Source organism: Artibeus jamaicensis, unplaced genomic scaffold (assembly GCF_021234435.1).
Source record: "Artibeus jamaicensis isolate MK-2021 breed Jamaican fruit bat unplaced genomic scaffold, CSHL_Jam_final scaffold_1031, whole genome shotgun sequence".
In the NCBI taxonomy this organism is placed as follows: domain Eukaryota; kingdom Metazoa; phylum Chordata; class Mammalia; order Chiroptera; family Phyllostomidae; genus Artibeus; species Artibeus jamaicensis.
In genome coordinates this window covers 6,603,777-6,625,451 of record NW_026522026.1, presented here as the reverse complement: position 1 = coordinate 6,625,451, position 21,675 = coordinate 6,603,777, and the positions used below count along the sequence as shown (strand labels likewise).

At 43.2% G+C, this 21,675-nt stretch overlaps 1 protein-coding gene across 1 annotated transcript in view; it reads right to left on the bottom strand.

The window, feature by feature from the left end:
• Positions 1-18,327, bottom strand: part of ANXA3 (annexin A3) — a 51,845-nt gene extending 33,518 nt beyond the window's left edge. The window contains exons 1-2 of the mRNA XM_053655695.1: positions 18,159-18,327; positions 15,610-15,662 (exon numbers count right to left, since the gene is read on the bottom strand). Of these exons, the coding sequence (XP_053511670.1) occupies positions 15,610-15,624 (15 nt within the window). The 5' untranslated portion in view covers positions 15,625-15,662; positions 18,159-18,327. The remainder of the gene's footprint in view (positions 1-15,609; positions 15,663-18,158) is intronic.
• Between the last annotated feature and the right edge of the window lie 3,348 nt (positions 18,328-21,675).

Here is a 21,675-nt window from a genome sequence, read left to right as displayed (position 1 = left end):
TTTTCTACCTACCATCTATGCTACTTATTTTCTGTACCTTCTCCCCCCTTCTCCTTCTCCTACTCCCCTGTTGCTAACCTTCCATGTGATCTTCATTTCTATGGTTTTGCTCCTGATCTAGCTGTCCTCTTAGTTTGTTTAAACTCAATTTTGGAGAAGTTATTTGCTTAACATAACTCTGCTACTAAGGACAGCCCCAGAATTTGAACCCATTTCCTCGTGTCTGAAATGCCCTGTGCTCTGCACATCACAGTGCCTGCCTACCAGGATTCCACAGGGTGGGTCTCAAAGTGGGGTTCCTGCAACAGTTAGGATCAGCAGCATCAGCAGTACCTAGGAACTCATTAGCAATGCAAATTCTCAGGCCCCATTTCCAGTCTTAGAAATCAACTAAGGGCATCAAACTCAGGGCTGGGGTTTTAAACAGTGCCCCCCCAGGGTGATTCTCATGCATTATAATGTTTAAAATCCACTGTATTTAGTCTCAACAGCTGAGGGAAACCAAAAATGAGCAAACAAGTCCTGGATTCCTTTGTGGGTGTGGAAGAAGAATTTGATGATGAGCTCATTGTTTCAGGAATGTTGGTGCTTCTGCAGGCAAACAAAACTGTTTGCATTGCCTGCTTCATTGCAGGCTTTCCTCCCCAACATTTAAATTACTAACCAATATTTGACAGTTTATTTTCAGTAATTTCACCCCCCCAACAAAGGGTCAGTGCGAGTATAGCACGCTGCATAAATACTTGTCAAGTGTTTCTTTTCAAAAAAGTAATGGTTAGATTGCCATCCACACCCCTTCAACACACTTAGTTGCTTTCCTTTTCTCAAACTTGACCTTCGGATGCCCCCAAAGACAAAGTGATCCTGAAACCAGCTGGAAAAGAAATTAGAGCAAGTAATGTGTAAATAAAAGGGGAAATAACAGGAGCTCTTTATCTTTATAAGAATCGCTATTACTTACTAGGAGCCAAATACTGTGCTGACCATGTTTCCGGTACTAGCGCATTGAATCCTCACAATAAACTTAAAATGTAGATACTATAATAAACTGTATTCACGGATGAGAATGAAACTGATGCTTCAGTAACCTGTCCAAGTTCACAGCCAGCAAGCGATCACTCTCATCAAGTTGTTTCTGCTAATTACTAGGCTAGGCAGCATCTCACCTGAACCATCTTTTTCATGCCAATATGATTTTCCCTGATGCTCTAAAACTGTCGTTTGGAGGTCAGACATAGCACACGAGACGTTGAAGCCACAGATGTGGCCAAGCTGGGCCTGGGGATTTGTTTGCTACAACCCCTTGACAGAGGCCAGTCTGTGCTTGACCCGTGAAGGCCAATGGCACCTATTTCTTCATGCAAAGGACCCTGGGTTTGCAAGAAGTTAAATATCAACATTACAGAAGAATGAATGAGAGAGGTGAACACAAGGTGTTTAAATGTTGAACCATATTTAAAGCCAAACACTCCAGACCAAGAAGAGCAGCTGCTGCAGGTATGTGTGGCAGGTGAGTCAGAGCCAAATCACTCCTGTCTCCGCAGAGCCCTGTGAACGCCATATCCAAAAGTGAAGCTTTCGAATCAATGCCCCGTGGAAACTCCAGGACTTGGGCCTCTCAAAGAGCCAGGGAGAAATGATCATTCTCTGCTCAGTCAATGTCAAACTGTCTGGTCATGAAGGTTTATGATAAAAGGAAAACTGGAGTAGACTGAAAAAATAAAGCAATCAAATCTTGGAAAATGTAAGACTTCTCTTTCAATTTTTCAACTAAAAGGTGATTTTCAAAACCAAAGTAAGTTTACCATGACAGGCCCTGGAATGAAATATGGTCAAGTAAGGCAGGTGTTGTGGGCTGAACTGTGTCCCTCCCCCAAAAGATATGTTGAAGTCCTAATTCGAAGGACATCCGAATGTGGACCTAGCTGGACATAAGGTTACTGCTGAAGGAATCAGTTAAGATGAGGTTGTACTAGAGGAGGGTGGGCCCCTCCTCTGGCGTAACTGGTGTCCTTAGGAGACAGTCATGTGAAGACAGAGACGCACAGGGAGGATGTGATGTCATCATAAGGGGAGGAAGGCGAAGACTGGAGCCGTACCAAGGAACACCCAAGCCTGCCAGCAGACCACCAGAGGCCAGGAAGTTGATCAAGGATCCATCCCCTGGCCGGTTTCAGAGGCAGCATGTCCCACACCCAATGTAATTTTGTACTTTTAGCCTCCAAAACCATGAGACAACAAATTTCTGTTGTTCAAACCCATCCAGTTTGTGGCACTTTGGAATGACCACCTCAGGAAACTCATGCAGCAGGTAAGCTGTCAGAGAAAAGGATTGTAGCCACAGAGGTCCTGCAGGGCTAATCCTAGGGGCCCTGCCGCCTTCTATAGGTGGCAGGGGTCACTGCTAACAGAAGTCTCCCCATCACCACTGCAGGCCTGCACTCCACCCAGGGCAGCACAGAGAAGCAGGGGATGGGAAGCAGAGATTGGCAGCCTGGGGGACGCCTGATAGAAGCGAGGCTGACATTACAGCTTTGTTATGTTAGCAATGCGTCTGAGAGGCCCAACGGAGATGTTTGCATTTCATCTTGTACTCACTCAAAGGAGAAAAATATCATGCTTGCCAGCTTTTCTTCTGATTTCATCAGGGAGTGACAGAGCAAGAGCAATGGAATGTGGTAACAGAGGGGAGTGTGGGGCTGGAGTGGAGAGATAACTGTGACCCCACTAGGGAAGACAGGGACAAACAGGCAATTCGTGCTGCGTTTCCTAGGAGACCCAGGTTAGAACAAGGAGGAACTGTAGCATCACTCAAGGTTAACGGCTGGACCTCTGTCTTCTCCTGGCTCTGGGGCCTGTTCCGAGGCTTGCCCATCACTCCAGCTCTCGTTAATTCTCCCCTTTGCCTGACCTTCATCAAACAGGTTCTTCTAAAATGGCAAGTCTCTTTGTCTTTCCTTTCCCTCCGATCCTGCTGTGGGTTACTGTCACCACCGTCCCTTCTGTATGCAGACAACTCCCACCTTTGTATCTCCAGCCCAGGCTTCTATTTTGAACATGGGTATATTGCTCTACTTGATTTATCTGTTTTTTTTCTCACCTATCAACTCATTATTTCCCTCCAAGCTGACTTCTGCCCCCATGTTATCACTTACGTGGTACTCACGTGCATTATAGACATCTGCTCGGTTAACTCTCAAAACCACCCTATTATGACCCCATTTTACAAGGGAGAAGTCTTAGGCACAGAGAGGGAAGAGGCTTGCCTAGGGTCGCACAGCCTGCGTGTGTGGCACAGCCAGGGTGTGATCCCAGACAACCCAACCGCAGTCTGAGTTTCGTCCCCAACCCGCCCCACATCTGTAAATGGCACCACCAACACAAAACCTAGGAGTTTCCTTTGATTCCGTCATTGCTCTTGCCCTCCCATTCAGATCACCAGCAGGCCCGGTTGAGACTCTCTGGAAAAGAGAATCTCGTTCATGTGAGCTTCTCCCCAGCATCCTTGGGGCTGCTGTCGTCCACGTCACCCGTGCTCTCCTGGACGGGGGCATCTGCACTGGTCTCCCTCCCCACATCCACCCAGCAGCCAAGGGACCTGTGAGGGAGCTAAGTCGGGTCCTGGCGTTTCCCTACAGAACACCCTTCTCTGACCTCCCACTGGAGACTGAATGAAGTCGCAACTCCGCGCACCGTCCACAAGGCCCGGCAGGGTTACCGCCTTGCTCAACGCCCTCACCTGGGAACCACTCTCCCCTTTCTCCATCCCACTTCAGTTCTCTGAGAGCCCTGCTGAATTGTTTTCTCACCTTAACGCTTCTGTCTGTGCTGTTCTCTCCACCTGGAATGGTTTTTGACTGTCAGTGCCCTGCACTAAGGTCACCTTCTCTGACTGGGCCATCTGCCGCCCATGTGACTGAGAGGGACCTGTTTATTCTCCACCTCAGCACCTTCCCCATTAGCGCACTCAGCTTCCGCAGTGTCTCTCACCGTTTACATCTGTGTCTCTGCCTCCTCTAAAATAAAGTTCCAGAGGGCAGAGACCTTTCGTTTCAAATATATCCAGCCCCTAGCCCAGTGCTTTGCCTCTAGGTAGTGGGGCTTAATGAGGAACTGGGAATGAGTTTTGCTGGAAGTAGATGGAAACCAACAATGACATCCCAAGGTATGGAATTTCTCCAGGGTCTATACCCAACAATGGCCTGATGAAGTCACTTCTTTCCAATATTCTACAACCCAGAAATCTGAGTGATCCTCATGTCCAGGGAGATTTGGGGGGGGGGGATTTTCCAGTGACCACTTTCAGCACCACGGCTATTCCAGGTTTTTCAAAGCTGGTTCTGGAAGTTGGGACGGATGCCTGGTTCCCAGTGATTCTGTCCTCCCCGGTCTCAGGGTTTCTGACACCGGCAGCAGACCCAGCTGCGTGAACTGGGCCTGGAGCACTGGGCCCCAGAAAGGCTTTATCAACACAAACTTCTTTCTTGGAATAATTTCCATGATTTGTTTGAAGCAGATTATAAATAACTTATAGTCATCTTCTTTTGAGTTACCTAGCACCAGTATCTGAAAATTATATTTTTGTAGCATAATCAAAGTCACATGCTTAACTGAAAAGAGTTCCAAGTTTCCTGCTGGCCAAGGGCCAGCCAGAAAGGGCTGAAGACTAACAGGGCTATTCTGGCCACACCTAGAGCTCTGTGGACGTCCAACTTCATCCCCTGGGGGAGACACCGCCATCTAAGGGACCTGCACTCTAACTGCAGAAGACACAGGGAACTTGGCTCATTGAAGCGGGAAATCTGGCATCACCCACATCTTCTTGAAGGAGATTGGTGGCTGGCTAGGCAGGACTGGGGGACGCAGTGGTGACCCCCATCCTCTTCCCACTTCATTTCTATGGGAGTGGAAATCTGCCTGTGAGGCACTGAGATCAGGGGTATTCAGGGTTTGTAACTTTCCGGGCAGAACTCTTCTTGTATCCATGGCCAAGGTCATTAATGCCCACATTAAGTGTTGGCAAAATGCATTATGTTGTGAGTTTTGTACGCTTGTGTTTGGGAAGTGACAGTCCTAATAGTAAGTTGCTACAGATTTAAGAATGCTTCCTAAACCTGGAGAATAGAAACTCTTGAACAGTCTATGCAAAGGCTATTGAAACTACTGGGAATCTTTGTGGACCTTGGAGGATCCTGAAGTAACCAGAGAGAGAGAAAGCCAGAAAGAGAGAGAGAGAGAGAGAGAGAGAGAGAGAGAGAATTGTAACACCCCCTCAAACCTGACTGGCTGCCTCCTATCACTTCACAGGAATTTTCTCGTTGCTCTTTAAATATACCTCTCCCATCTGCCTCAGAGCTTCTCACCTGCTGATCTCTCTGCCTGGATGCTCTTCCCTATGACATCCTCCCAGCTCACTCTCTGTTGACTTCTTAGACATCTGAGCAGGAAAAAACACTCCCCATCACTGTCATTATCCACCTCTGCTTTTCTCTGGAGTACTTAAAACTGACTTTATATATTATACACTTCTTTGTTTACCATCTGTCTCCCAGAAGAAAATCAGAGGCATGTGAGCCCTGTGATTTTTAATTTTTTCCTCTTTCCTGCTGTATCCCCAGAGCTTGAAACAGCATCTGGCACACAGTAGATGTTTAGTAAACATTTGTTAAGTGAATAATAAGTGAGTAAAAATGCTTTCTGGTTCTGGGTCTTGCTTTCTTTAGTAATTCTCAAAGGCCAGGTAGACTTTTCAAGGCTCCACACTGCATGTCAAGCACCTGACAAATGCATTCTCCGCCTTTCCTCAACCCTGTTCACCTGGGGCCGTCACCACTGGACGTAAACATGCCTCTAGGAGCTGGGGGAGGTGCCTCGAATAACTGAAAATAAAAGGGACAAAAATATGGTAACAGAGGAAGGGGCAAGCTTTAACACTGTTTGCTCTTTTGACTTACTCTCTTTTAATTCATATGAGTTCTCTGTATTACTCTTGTTGTTCAGGACTCTGAAATATTTTTCTAACTGCTTTGCAACCACCAAACTTTTCAGGAGAATCAAATCACCTTTCCCCTTTCACATTCCTTGCTCCCAATGTAAAAGCTTTTTCTTTTCCTCTGTGGCTCTGATTACCAGGCTTCTTCAAAGGCCTCTCATTAGATTGGCAAATTATACTCTTCATTATGATTAAATGTGAAAGAGGGACCCTCCCTCCGTGGGGACTGAGCTTGGGCTGGGGAAGTGGCAAAGAACGGCTTTCCAACGTTCGTCCCACTCATTCCCAGGAAGCCTCTCTCCTCTCACTCAGGTTATACAGGGTCTTTCCAGGCTCTGTCCTCAAACAAAGCCCTCATGTTTGATTTGAAATCCAGGTCTAACCTGTTTTTCATTAACTTCCTGCAGAGAGCCATGTGTGTAACTGTCTGAGTGCCAATATTTGTCTAAAGAAGCTTCAGGGAACACGGTTTAAAACACACCAGACAGGAAGTTGCAATCTTGTTGAAGAACACTTCATCAGTATATACTGCTCTGCTTGGGATGGGAAAAGTCAGTTTCAATGAAAATAGTTAGAAAGCCAGATTTTCCAGCCCTGAGATGTGGTAGACAGGAAGGAGACGAGTGGAGAAATTCAGTGCTCCCACAGGGGTATAACACAGGTGTTCTCCCCACACGTGTTAAATCTGCGTGGGCAGGAAGAGCAAACACACCCGGAAACGAAGGTCTAACAGGATGTCCCCACCAAGGCAAACATATGACACTGGATGGGACTCTCACAGAGTCCTTGGAAAAACAGCATCCAATGCCCAGGGTTGGTGTCATCCATGGGACAGAGTCTGAAAGGCAGTGCCTCTCCACGATCTGTTCTCACAGCAGCACACTCCTCTGGGGACACAGCAGGAATGGGAACGTGTGTCCGCGGGTGTCAAACTGCACAAACCTAGTTCCCAGAAAAGAGAGGGAGGGCCGGGTGGGGAAGGAAGCCGTGCTCTCTGATTCTCACCGTGGATACATTATCAGGGACCAGCTTTTCCCGTTAGTAGGTTTCTGCTGCAGATGAACCTTCCCCAGCTCTTCCACCATCAGGAATCCCTTTTATTAATTCTTCTCCATGGGCCCCAGGTTTTAAATGATTCTGCTGCCACTCTCTAGTTGTTACAAAACATGAACTCACTTTTCTGTTACTTATTATGAAAGAGGTAACTTCCAGTCAGAGCTTCTGGTCAGCATAAGCTGAATGGCACCAGTGTGAACATAACTTTAGTAAAAAAAAAATAAAGAACTGCGATGTTTGGAAACCCTGTAGACCCTGGTGTGCATTGTATATGTGACGTCTGATGAAAACATCTGCTCTTTGTCCTGGGTTCCAGGCACAGAGGTTCAAAAATTGCAGAAGCTCCTGAGTGATAAATGTGTCCTTATTATGCTAATGAGTTGACTCATTTGGTGGGGGAGGGGGCCCTAAACAGCTTCAGCATCAGGGCTGGCCACTAAAAAGACCAGACTTTGACTGATTACAGGGTTGGCAGTTTAAGAAGGGAAGGGGACCGTGGCCAGCCATTTACTGAAGCACACCTATGCAGGGAAAGCCGGGTGAAGACTGGACACTGAGGCTCGGAGGAGCTTCCTAGCCAGTGAGCACAGTGACGTGCGGGGAGGCGGAGCCCCACAGCTCCATGGGAGCCTGCACGGGAGCTCTGCATCCAGGGCCCTTCCAGACCTCACCCCCTGTGTAGCCTTTAAAATAAATCTGTCATTGTAAGTATAGCTCTTTCAGTGAGTTCTGTGAGTTGTTATAGAGAAATATCAAACCGAGGGGGTCAGGGAAATCCCCAAGTTCGTAGCTAATCGCTGGGAAATGCAGGTGGCGCCAAGACTGGCAGCTGGCGCCTGAGGTGAGGACCGAGCCCTGCAACCTGTGGAGTCTGACAGTGACTCCCGGGAGTGTCAGCTGTGCCGCAGCACACCCACGTGGAGTGGGAATGGGGCATTCAGTGTGTTTTTAAATACATGTAAATGCCTAGACCCACCAAATATACAAGACCAAGAGTCAACTATAATGTGGCCTCTGGGTGACGATGCTGTGTCAAGGCAAGTTCACCAATGGCAACAAATGTAGCACTCTGGTGGGCAATGTCGATAATGGGGGGCTGTGCATGTGTGGGGGCAGGAGGTAACGGGAAATCTTGATAGTTTTCCCTCAGTTTTGCTGTGAACATAAAATTGCTCTAAAAAGTGAAGTCTTAAATGTATGCACAGACATACACATACACTAGAAAATACTGAAAACAGGAGTGATCAGACATAATCTTTTGGAGAAACCATCTGTTGCAGGTAGCTCAGAGAAATCATTCCTGTAAGGAGTGGGGATGCTGTTGATTTGTAATAAATTCAGGCCCAGGAAACAGGCAGACTATCCCTCCCTAAAGCAGTTGCAGAGGCACTGATTAGCAAGAACTGTTTTTAGAAAAAAGTCACTATATTGAAATGATGATGATTATATTTACTGAGTGCTCACCACACGCCAGGCACAGTGAATGCATTTCCATGAACTGACTTAATGCTTACAAACACTAGAGGATGTCGGTACTGTTCGTACACCCATTTACAGATGAGGAGGCTGGGACTGAGACACTAAGCATTTTGCTCAACATCATACTCAAGGGTCTGCCTTTTAACCAATTAGAGAGCTATGAAAAGAACTGGGATTTGGCTTTCCTGTCTTTATTCTGCTCTCAGTAAAGCCCATTGCACTGAACTCAGAACTTGCTGCTTCAATTGTTTAACTACCCTTTGGATATCACTCTTTCAAAACAAAGTTAACAGGCATCTTATTTATGGGAAGTTACTTTTGTAAAACTCCTTCCATCCCTTGGGCCCAGAGTGGCTCTGTGTTCTCCTTCCTCATATTGCAAATTAGAGTCTAAAATGGGGAAGGAAGAAGGTATAGCAAGTTAAGATAAGTTTCATGATGATTACAATGATTACGAGTTAATTTAGAAATATTTTAGTTCCATAATAAAAATACTGTGAGGGTTCAAACAAAGAGTAATTGTATTCACTACTATTCTGCAAAAGGAAGTTAAGAACTGACGAAGGAGGGAAGAGTTTAGGATTATCTGCATGAGAAAGCCAGCACTGTAGAGGCACATAGACAAAGAAATACTATTACCTATCTTATTAAAAGTCATGTTCCTCAACATTTTAATTTGCGCATTGCCCTAGTGCTGGCCATGGACCTAAAGATAATAATATATGACAAGGGACCTTGAATCACAGAGTACAAACCACTTTCCATCAGCCGTAATGAGCAGAACACGGGCCTGAACAGAGATTGTCCACATTTCCAAACCAAGGTCACAGTAGCGTGACATCGATTCCTCATTCATCTGAAACAACCAGAGGTTGCGACAGACAATACGCAGACCTCGCAAACCAACCATGCTTTCACCTAAAGATGGAAATTGCAACTGAAGTCTTCTCTCTTGATCAGATTAACTCCAGTAAAGTCAGCACGATAACCATGATATCAGTCGCACTGATCACCACACACCATCTACAGTTTGTAGAAAGTCACTGACTTCATCGCTTATTTGTGTGCTTTTGTGTGTAAGAGGGAACAAGACAAAACTTAGTGATAAGAATGTTTACACAAATTTGAGGGCGTTATTATTGTGGCAAAAAGCATAGCATAAAATTGATGACACTAACCCACTGTAAGTGTGCAGTTCAGTGGTGGTGAGACTGTTCACGGTGCTCTGAACCAGGTCTCCGAACTCTTCCTGGTGCAGAACAGAAACCCTGTACCCATAAAGCAGCCACTCCCCTTGTCTCTTCCCCAGCCCCTGGCAACCACAATTCTTCTATTTTGTCTCTATGAATTTGACTACTTTAGATAACTCATGTAAATGGAACCATTTAGTATTTTGTCTTTTTATTACTAGTTTATTTCACTCAGTATAATGTCCTCAAGGTTCCTCTGTGCTGCAGCACGGGCCATTCATTTCCTTCCTATTTATTTATGAATAGGGAAAGGATTATGTATTTAATTGAACTTACTAGGGTGACAGTGGTTTAATAAAATTATATAGGTTTCAGGTGTACAGTTCTACAACTCATCATCTGCATGTTGTGTGTTTACCACCCAGAGTCGAGTCTCCTTTCATGACCATTTATCCCCCCTTTACCTACTTTTGCATCCCCCCATACCTTCTTCCCTTTGACAACCACCATACTTTTGTCGGTGTTCAGGAGACTTTCGTTTTTTTCTTTGCTTAATCCCTTCATCCTTCTCACCCAGCCCCCAGCCCCCTCCCCTCTCACAGCTGTTGGTCTGTATCTCTTTGTGGTTTTAACTGGCAGTTGTCTTTTTCTTTTCACATTAAGTTCTAGGGGCTTTATTAATTTGCTCTATTAGGGTGTTCATATATGGAACATTCATTTCTTTAATTGGATTTTTCCTGTGATCATTAATCCCCCTTATACCCCAACACCCACAATGACCACACTGTTGTCCATGTCCATGAGTCCTTTTTCCTTTTTGCTTGATTCCTCCACTCCTAACTACCCCCATCCACCACCCAACTCCCACCAGAGCCTGCTCTCTATCTATGAGTCCGCCTCTAGCTTGTTTGTTAGTTCAGTTTGTTCATTAGATTCTATACAGGAGTGAGATCATATGGTATTTGTCTTTCTCTGTCTTACTTCACTTAGCATAATGTTCTCCAGGTCCATCCGTGCTGTCACAAAGGGTAAAATTTTCTTCTTTTTTATGGCCGAGTAGTATTCCACTGTGTAAATATCCCATAGATGTTTTCTCCATTCATCTACTGATGGACACCTGGGCTGCTTCCATATCTCGGTGATTGTAAATAATGCTACAATGAACACAGGGGTGCTTATGTTCTTTAGAACTACTGTTTCAGGTTTCTTTGGATAAATTCCCAGAAGTGGAATCACTGGGTCACAGAGCATTTCCATTTTTTATTTTCTGAGCTTAACTCCATACTGCTTTCCACAGTGGCTGCACCCATCTGCACTCCCACCAACAGTGTAGGAGGGTTCCCCTCTTTCCACATCCCTACCAGCACTTGTCGTTAGCTGATTTATTGATGATAACCATTCTGACAGCCATGAGGTGAATATCTCATTATGGTTTTAATTTGCATTTCTCTGGTGATTAGTGACTTTGAGCATCTTTTCATGTATCTATTGGCCATCTGTATGTCCTTGGAGAAGTGTCTATTCAGGTCCTTTGCCCATTTTTTAATTGGACTGTATTTTTTTTTGGTGTTCGGTCTTTTAAGTTCTTTATAAATTTTGGATATTAATCCCTTATCAGATGTATCAGTGAATGTGTTCTCCCATTCAGTGGGTTGTCTTTCCATTTTGTCGACGGTTTCCTATGCTGTGCAAAAAAATTTTTGTTTGATGTAGTCCCATTTGTTTATTTTTTCTTTTGCTTCCCTTGCACAAGGTGATGTATCATAAAAAAAATATTGCTATAAGAAATGTCTGAGATCTTACTGCCTATGTTTTCTTCTGGGATTTTTATGGTACTGAGTCTTACATTTAAGTCTTTAAATCATTTTGACTTTATTCTTGTGTATGGTGTAAGAAGGTGGTCTAGTTTCATTTTTTGCATGTATTTGGCAATATTGCCAGCACCATTTATTGAATAGACTATCTTTTTCCCATATATGTTCTTATCCCCTTTGTTGAATATTAATTAACCATAAAAGTGTGGGTTTATTTCTGGGTTCTCTACTCTGTTCCACTGATCTATATGTCTGTTTTTATGCCAGTACCATGGTATTTTGATTACTCTGGCCTTATAGGATAGTTTGATATTAGGTACCATGATATCTCCAACTTTATCCTCCTTTCTCAGGTTTGCTGTGGCTATTGAGGGTCTTCTGTGGTTCCCCCCAAATTCTGGGAATATTTGTTCTTCGCATCTTGATAAGAATTGCACTAAATCTATGGATTGCTTTGGGTAGTATGGTCATTTAATGATGTTAATTCTTCCTCTTATTTGTATCTTCTTTAACTTTTTTCTTTGGTGTCTTATAATTTTCTGATTATATTGTATTATGTCTTATACATACTTGGTTAAATTTATTCCTAAGTATTTTATTTTTCTGAAGTAATTGTAAAAGGCGAAAGATTTATATGATCTGCAGAGAAACCAGAATACTGTTTTGAATTAATTGTAAATGGAGTTGTTTTCTTAGTTCCCCTTTCTAATAGTTCATTATTGGTGTATAAAAATGAAACTGACTTCTGAATATTTATTTTGTATCTTGCTACTTTACTGAATTCATTTATCAGTTCTAGCAGTTTTTTGGTGGAATCTCTAGGATTCTCCATATACAGATCACATCATCTGCAAATAATGACAGTTTTACTTTTTCCTTTCTAATCTGAATGCCTTTTATTTCTTCTTGTCTGATGCTGTGGCTAGGACTTCCAATACTATGTTAAATAAGAGTGATGAAAGCAAACATCCCAGTCTTGTTTCTAACCTTAAGGGAAACACTTGCGTTTTTTTCGCACATTGGGTATCATGCTGGCTGTGTGTTCATCATATATGGCTTTTATTATATTGAGATATATTCCCTCCATACCCACATTGCTGAGATTTCATATCACAAATTGGTGCTGGATTTTGTCAAAAGCTTGTTCTATACCTATTTATATGATCTGTGCTTTTTATTCTTCATTTTGTTTATGTTGTGTATTGTGTTTATTGATTTGCAAATATTGTACCAACACTGCATCCCTGGAATAAGTCCCACTTGACCATGGTGTATGATCTTTTTACTGTACTGCTGGACTTGGTTTCCTAATACTTTTTTGAGTATTTCAGCATCCACGTTTATCAGGGATACTGGCCCATAATTTCCTTTATTTGTAGTGTCTTTATCTGCCTTTGGAATTAGGACAACACTGGCCACGTAAAATGAGCTTGGGCATCTTTCCTTCTCTTGGGTTTTTTGGAATAATTTGAGAAGGATGGGTGTTAGCTCTTCTGTGAATGTTTGGTAAAATTTAATCTGAAGCCATCCAGTCCAGCACTTTTATTTCTTGGGTTGTTTTTTTAATTTATTTACTGCTTCCATGTTACTATTTGTAATCTGTCTATTCAGATTCTCTGATTCTCTCTGATTCAGTTTTGGAAGACTGTGTGTTTCTAGAAATTTACCCATTTCTTCCAGATTGTCCTATTTGTTTGCATATAGTTGTTTGTAGTATTTTGTTACAATCTTTTGTATTGCTATGATGTCAGTTGTTATTTCTCCTCTTTCATTTCTGATTTTATTTATTTGGGTCCTCCTTCTTTTTTTCTTGATGAGTCTGGTGAAAGATTTGTCAATCTTGTTTATCTTTTCAAAGAACCAGCTCTTGGTTTCATTGATCTTTTGTATTGTTTTTTTAGACTCTATTTATTTCTTCTCTGATATTTATTATTCCCTTCTTTCTACTTACTTTAGGCTTTGTTTATTGTTCTTTTTCCAGTTCCTTTAAGTGTAAAGTTACATTTTTTAGAAAGATTGTATTCATCTATTTTTAGACAGAGGGGAAATGAGGGAGAAAGAGGAAGATAAACATCAATGTGTGGTTGCCCCTCACGTGCCTGCCACTGGGGACCTGGCCCACAATCCAGGCATGTGCTCTGATTGGGAATTGAACCAGGGACCATTTGATCCAAAGTCCAGCACTCAGTCCACTGAACCACACCAGCCAGGACTAAAGTTACATTTTTTATTTAGTATTTTTCTTAAATCTCTTTTTACCTTTTTAAAAATTTTTATTTATTTGTTTTTGTTTAATTTTTTTTGTTTCAATATCCATATGATAAATACCCTGACGTGAAATTTCTGCATTAAAAGGCAGGTACATTTAAACGTTGATAGGTATTGCCAATGTAACATCCAAAACTGTATAATGGAGTGAAGAGTATGGGTCACTGAAAATATCAAAGCGTATTTCCCACAAACCTTAACTGGGGGGAAAGAAGCTGATGATACTGCGTTTAAGGTACTTTGCATAACAATAGCACATTAATGGCCATGCTGTTGCTGCTGGCTCTCCCCAACCTCCCTGCCTCCCGGCAAAAGGTGTGCGTGACTTTAAGAATGTCTAGTGAATGACTTGTGACATAGCTGGGGGAGGTGGATGCCCACCCCGATGTCTGTGTGTCACAGGGAACTCTTGCCCTGACTTAAGATCGCACTGAAAGAAGGTAAAAGATATGGGAGATAGATAAAGAGGGCTGGATATGAGGTCAAGTAGGAAGCTGCTAGTCAAGCATTTAAAATAAAGGCAGCCTGAGAGAAAAGGTGGAAGCAGCCACAGGGTTTGAAAGGGTGTAGATAAGGGGTCCAGCCCACCGCGAGGTCTGGTATGTAAGGAGAGCTGATGGAGCTGTGCTGTGCGGGCACCTGCCGAGCCACCTGGACCGGCGAGGGATGCTTGGAGCCGAACAGTGACTGAGAATGCTCACCTGCAGACTTCTAGTTTTCTGAAAGACACTACCTCTGAATGGCATATTCTGAAACTGGCCTGGTTTGGCAGAGGGAGGCGGGACTATGTGTTTTGGGGTGTTTTAAAGGGAGCAGGACTCAACAGCAGAAATCTGCCATTATTCTAAATCTGTATAACTTTTAACTAAACAACCCCTTTCTTTTTTCACCAAACTCTTGCACTGGGAGTCTTGCCTCCTGGTGGTGGGCATAGGCGGGGTCCTGTAACAAGTGTGGCCAGTTTATTCTTTCAAGAACAGTGTGAGGGTACCTGTCTTGCCCAAATCCTCTGCAACGTTGGTCTTACTATATTTTTTTCACCTTGAGCAATTTCTTAGGTAGGAAATAATTTCTAATTGTGTTATTTATATTTCTTCAATTTTCAGTGAGGTATATTATGCTTTCATATGTTTATTGAATTTTCTTCTTTCCATGCTCAACTCATATTCTTTGCAAATTTTTCCTTTGAGTTCACTTTTCTTATTGATTTATTAAAGTTATTTTTAGGTTGAGGAAATAAGCCTTTGGTCTGACTTGCTGCAAATATTTTTCCCCTGTGGGTTGTCTTCCGACTCTAATAGTATTGTTTGCTGTCAAAAATAATAAATTTATATATATTTAAGTAAATCAAGATTTTTTTAGGCTTTTGATTTTGGTGCCTTCTCCACTCCAAGATTATTTTTAAATTTTACCCATATTGCATCTCTTTCACTAAGTTATTTTTATCCATATGAAATTTATTTTAATGTAAGGAGGAGAAGGAATACAGATTTACATTTTTCCCAAATAGCTAAAGGTTTCCTAATTTATTGAATAAGCCACTTTTTCCTCTGTGCTATTTATCATATAATAAATTCACAAATTATATAGTAAATAAATTCTCTGTTATTGATCTCTCTGCTTTGGTGTCATCATAAATTATTTTAACTATGTACCTTTATAATACATTATTATTTTGGGGCACCTGCGAGCCTTTTTGGCATGTTCATTTTTTTTCGATAAACTTTTGATCACCTTTCAGAAAATGTCCCTTCATATTTTGATCGGACTCAGACAAGTCATGTGTTAGGAAGGCTTGATCTCCACTTACCCACAGGGAGGCCATGCTGTCCTGCCTCTGCCTTCAGCGCAGATCCCACTGACCTGTTGAAAGAAAAAAATTACTAAGCGGAATAAGTCTAGGATTCCAAATTCAGTAAATTCATCATTGCTTAATCTTTAATCCAGAAATGAGAACCAGCACTCAGAGAGAAACCCCCTCAGGAAGAGGATGTATCTCCAACATCAAGGAGCTCATTTGTTACGCAAACATTTACTGAGCACCTACTATATACAGGAGATGGCGCTAGGCCCGGGGAGGGCTCAAAAAGAGAAAAAAATCCCTGACTTAAGAGGTTTACACATATGTTTCCAGGAAAGCCCAATTTTGACTCATTTTAAATACAGTAAAATTACTTTGCTGACTTCTTTAATCAAGAGAGACCACCACTATAGGAAAAATAAAAACACAGGAAATTGGCCCCCATCAACATAGATTTTAGCTGGCTTCAATTTGATTTTCCGAGTTTGACTGTGAAATCTGCATTTACATTTTACAAGGCTCCAGGCCATGTCTGTTATAAACAGTCACGCCTGCTCTTTGAGAAGGCGGTCCAGCTGCTGGTAGGATACAGAGGTGAAAAGGGCAGCTCCTTCATAAACTGACATTATTCCAACAATGCTGGCGTATCTCTAGGGTTGATTTAGAAATGCAAGCTGCTCCCGCCCATCCTGGGAACAAAATATTCTAAAAATACAATGATAGTCCCAGAACAAAGTTCAACAGGAAATTACACCATTAGTCCCTGAAAATATTTAGCCCTGATTTTCTCAGGCTCTCTGTAGCCAAGGGCAGGGGGCTCTCTAGTTAGAGTAACACCATATATGTCCCTCTTAGAGCTGGACACAATTTCGTGGAGCCTCAGTTTTCTTACCTGTAAACACGGGAGAGGAGCTGTTGCTGCCATTGAGCAAGATAATATGTATCATCATATCAGCTAGCTTTTTTAGTCCTTACCATATGCCAGGTAATATAAAAAAGCACTAAAAGGTTACTTTTGTAAAGTTAGACTTTTTTATATGTTTGCTCACTGGGGCACTCTAGACAATAAAACAATATTTGCTGAATGAATCAATGATTTAATATAAAGAAGCCTCACATTAGCTATCGTTAATAACATCTCAATTTTGCATATGAAGATGGTGGGGCACACTGAGGTAACCTAACAGTCAGGTCACACAGCTGGTGAATAGGGACTGAATCCAGGCAGCCATTCTCTGAAGGTATGACTTTAATTAACCCCATGCTTTTGCGTTAACCAAGTGGTTGGTTGTTCCATACATGGTCAGAGCTGATACTATGTGTTGATCCAGCATAATTTCTAAATTATTAACAATTGTTACTGACTTAAATTTTAACAAATAAAAAATTACTCCACAGTGGAGGCCCAATGACCTAACCATAGAACTTTTTTTTTATTAAAATTTTTTTTTTAGAGGGGAGGGGAGGAAGATGGTCGCATGAACTTAAACATCCTTTTCTGAAAGGAATTAAGAGTGGCTACATCCTTTCCTTTCACTTCCTCCCATATCCCTATTCCTGAGTAGATTTCTCTACATAACCACATGGCTTCAGTTTTCTTTTCATCTTTAAATTCTCTTTGTCAGTTTGAACTTTTCTGCCTCCGTGAAAGCTGATGGTGACATCTTTGCAAGACAATGTTTTCATGAGTTACATTTTTTTTATGATGTGGATTTTTAAAAAATTGTAAATGAGCTCTCCTAGAGGGCAGAGTCCTAAGGTCTGTGATCACAACCCTTGGAAAAAATTTATCTCAGTGGTGCAACTTCTTATCAGCAGCCAGAGGGGATTCCAGCCACACAGAACTTCCTGGCCACAATTTTCTATATATGGTCATTTGCAATCAAATTACTGGGATGCCTCACCTGCTGACTCCAATGCCAAATTCGAGGGGAATGATTCATGTTTAGTGAATGGAACTCTATCGCAATCAAAGAAAACGGTTAGCCTTTACACACACACACACACACACACACACACACACACACACACGCAAACTTCTTGGACGCCAAATGCCCAATATCTAAACACACTTTTCTTCTACCTCCTAAAAAATAAGTAAAAATAAATTGCCCAAGTGAAGGGGACAAGGATGAGCAGGGTTCCAAGGAGTCAGAACGGAGCTTGGGGCCTGCCACCGCCTCCCGAGATCCCCCGCCCCCCCCATCCAGACCATGCTTTTGACGCCCTTCTCCGCTTCTGTTCCCGGTCCTTTCAGGATTGGGAAGGTCCCGATGGCCAACTGGATCCCTACTCGGCTAGCTGGGTGGTCTTTCCAGAGCACAGCACTCGAGCTCCCCTAGGGCTGTTTTCTCGATTTTGAAATGTGAGAAGTGAACTCTGCCCTCGGACCCTGCACCTGCGCGGCCTGGCTCGTTCGCGCGTGGGCGCCCAGTCCACGCTACCCAGGGTCGCGCGGCGCCCGCAGGGGACGTGGGCGAGACGCGCGGACCGCTGCGCGCCGCGGGCAGCTGGGCGGCGGCGAGGCTGGCGGAGGCGCGCGGGGAGCCTGGACTTACCCTGAAGCGGCCGGTGCGCTGGAGAACCGCGAGCCTTGCGTGTGTCCTGCGCGCCAGGTGTGCGTCCGGTGAGCCGGTGCTGCTAAACTGGTTCCCGCGGGCCGGGGAAGGCGACCGCTAGGACGACCGCACCCTTCCCTCCTTCTGCCCCTCCTCCGGCCCCGACTCCACCTGACCGACGCGGGTCCGGGAAGGGAAGCCGCGCCCTCGGCTGCTGACTGCGGTTCTGCACTCACGCCCGCCGCCCCGGGTCGCTAAACTTTCCCGCGGCTTCCTGGCCCCCACCCTCACCACGCACAGTCTCCCACCATCCTCATTTTGAAACCCATTTCCTCGTTTTACTCTTCTTCACTTATACTTACTTCTTCAGATTTATTGCAACGCTTATTTCGTTCTAGGCACTGTGGATTCAGAAATGAGACAGTCCTCACTCCCAAGAAGCTCGGGTCCTGGTACAGATGGCAGACACCTAACACTGGTAACCACCTACAATATGTAGTCAGCATTTACTTTGTACCAGGCACTGTTCAAAGTTCTTTACATAATCTTACAACAACTCTATAAGGTAGACACTATTATTACCCGTATATTATAGATAAGGAACTCAAGACACAGAGAGATTGGGTAATTTAAGCAAAGTCACATGGGGAGAGCTACGTTTTTGAACCCAGGTAGTTTTGTAATTCCTCTGCTAAGCTTGGGGGCTTTCTACAATGAGGATTGGAACCCAAGACTGGAGGAGATATGGTGGGAGGGCATACTAGGCATTTGGAACAACAAAACAAAAGGAGGCTAAAAATGAAAGCCCTGCTTGTATTGGGTGAATTACGAGAAGTTTCGTGCTGAAGAATGGAGCACGAGATCATAAAAGCTACCATTTATTAGGCATCAGGCCTAAATAAGTACTCAAATCTATCACCTCTTTTACCTCCAAGACAACCCCAGGAGGTGCTATTTTTATTAGAATTTGCAGCAGAGGAAGCTGAAGCTTAAGTGGTTATGTGATTTACCCAAGGACACGTGAGGAAAAAATATTTATTGACTGCACACTCCCTGTAACTAAGGCCTTTGCTAAGTGCTGTGGAATATTAAGGAAATAATCAGGTGTAGTTGGGATGTCAATGAGCTTACAATCTCATTGAGGTCAAGACAAATTCATATGAAACCCAAGTCAGTAATGCACAATGCTTTATAATTTTTATTATATATAATGCTAAATTCTGGGGAAAGGACTTGTCACATTGTAGCTTTAGGAGAAAAGGAACACTAAGAAGATTGGAACAGTCATACATGAAACCCCTTTAACCAGTACTAAAGGTGCAGGGACTGAGGAAAATCACTGGCTTGGACTGCTGTGTATGAGCTGAACAGGCCAGAGCAGAGGTGCTTCAAGATGGGTGCTGGGCCTGGGAACCTATTAGCACAAATTCTATTTGATCCCAAACTTACTCTCTTAATAAGCCCTCCAAGTGATTCTGATGGACCCTAGAGCTTAAGAACACCTGGTTTAAGAAGATACCCTTCCTTAAACAGAAGAGGAGCTACAGTGGAGGAAGCAGAGAAGCAGTCTTGCCTAAGAAGCTGGAGCACACCAGCTTAGCAGATTTACAAATCTAGAGCGATGCATTCTGCCTTCCGTTCCGCATTGTAGTTCCTGACTCCCATTCAGAGATCTCTACAAGAGACTAAGTCCCACCTCATCCTGGAAAATTCTGGGATTAGCATGGGGCAGAAGGGGTCATTTATCGAGGACCTATTACTTATGCCAGACACTGAGTAGTGAATGCATTTTGCACACATGATCTTATTTCATGCTTACTCACCAACCTAACTTAGGTGTGAGTTATTTTGCAAATACAAAGAAAGGCTCAGAGCAATCTGGCAACCTCCACAGGCTGCATGCCACACAACCAGGGAGTAATGGGTCTAGATTTATACCCACAAGGAAATGAGTAATAGGTGGTGTCTATACTTGTTCCAGGTTCAGAGTTCAACCTCTGGTTTCATGGTGGCAATTTTAAAATAAAATGCACTCTAACCATTTTTTTAATTTTTCTAGTTGAAACAACTGCCAGTTACCATTTAGACTAGATTCATGTTATAATATGACTGTAAAACTAATTTTTTCCCTCAAAGGAAGAATTTCCTTGGAAGGAAATGTTAGTTAATAATAATGGTAATAATGATAAATGTAACGATCCCAGATACCAGGTTTATAGTCATCTAAAAAAAACTCAGCTCTGACTGGGGTTCCTTAGTGGATTGAGTGTTGGACTGTGAACCAAAAGGTTGCCGGTTGGATTCCCAGTCAGGGCACATGCCTGGACTGTGAGCCAGGTTCCTAGTAGGGGGTATGGGAGAGGCAGCCACACACTGATGCTTCTCTTCCTTTCTCACTCTCTTCCCCTCTGTCTAAAAATAAATAAAATCTTTGAAAAAACCCAGAAAGATTATTTGATAAAATTTTCACCATTCTGAACACATAGAACTACTTTACAGTTTTAGAAGCTAATTTTCATATACCACCTTTTCTCTGTTAAATAGAACAATTTGAGAGTCAAATATAAGCTTTTGGAACAAGTTATTGAGGTGTATTTAAAATAAAATGTGAGGAGAAATCTAATAAAAGCAGATTTAATTGACCAAGTGGTTGTGGATATTAGATATGTTTGTTCTTTCAGTGGTGTGCCGTGCCAGCTTGGCAGAGAGAGCCAAGTGCTAAATTTTCAGGCATTTTGCAAGTTACTAGTTAAGCACAGCCATTGTTAAAGTTGTAACAAATAGACACAACTGAATAGCTTATGTTAGAAACAAAAGTACTCAAAATCATTCACTCCTAATTACTTTACTACACCTTACTGTTACTGATGCTCAAGGCTGTTTCTGCCTATTTTATCTGTGTTGCAGGAATACCATATAAAGTTGTGTTCCTGTGCCTCTCTTCCCAGCTCCAAGTTTGGTGAGGCTGTGCTGGTAGGTTGAATTCGGCAGAGGTGGGGTGTACATAACAAGGAAACCAGCCAATTGGTACATGTGGGGGCGACTTTTCCCACAATCCCCCCCATCTGCCATGGATGAACGTAACACTACCAAGACATGATCTGCTTGGGGAAGGAAGGTGGCCTGATCCCTCAAAGGGGAAGGGCCAAGAGCCACTTCCTCAACAGCTTTTATTGGGTTGTAATACACAGGAATACAGGCAGTAAGGGTCAAACAGTACGTAACATTTCAAAGAAATCTGAGCGCTTAGTCTGAGTCAGTGTGTCAGGAAAGGGGGTTGCAGAAACTCTGGGAGACATACTCTTTCCTGCTTGGACCCTTATCATATGAATGAAAACACTCTTAGCAAAGCAGGTTTCACAGGACTTTTAGGAATTCATTCCCATGACTGATTACCCGGGAGAACCCACCATTCCCAGCACAAGGCTGCACCACCCTCTGTCATTGTTTTCAGGCTTAAGTCAGGCAGAGGAGGCAGATAGTCAAAAAATTCTCGGAGACTTCTCACAGACAGAGG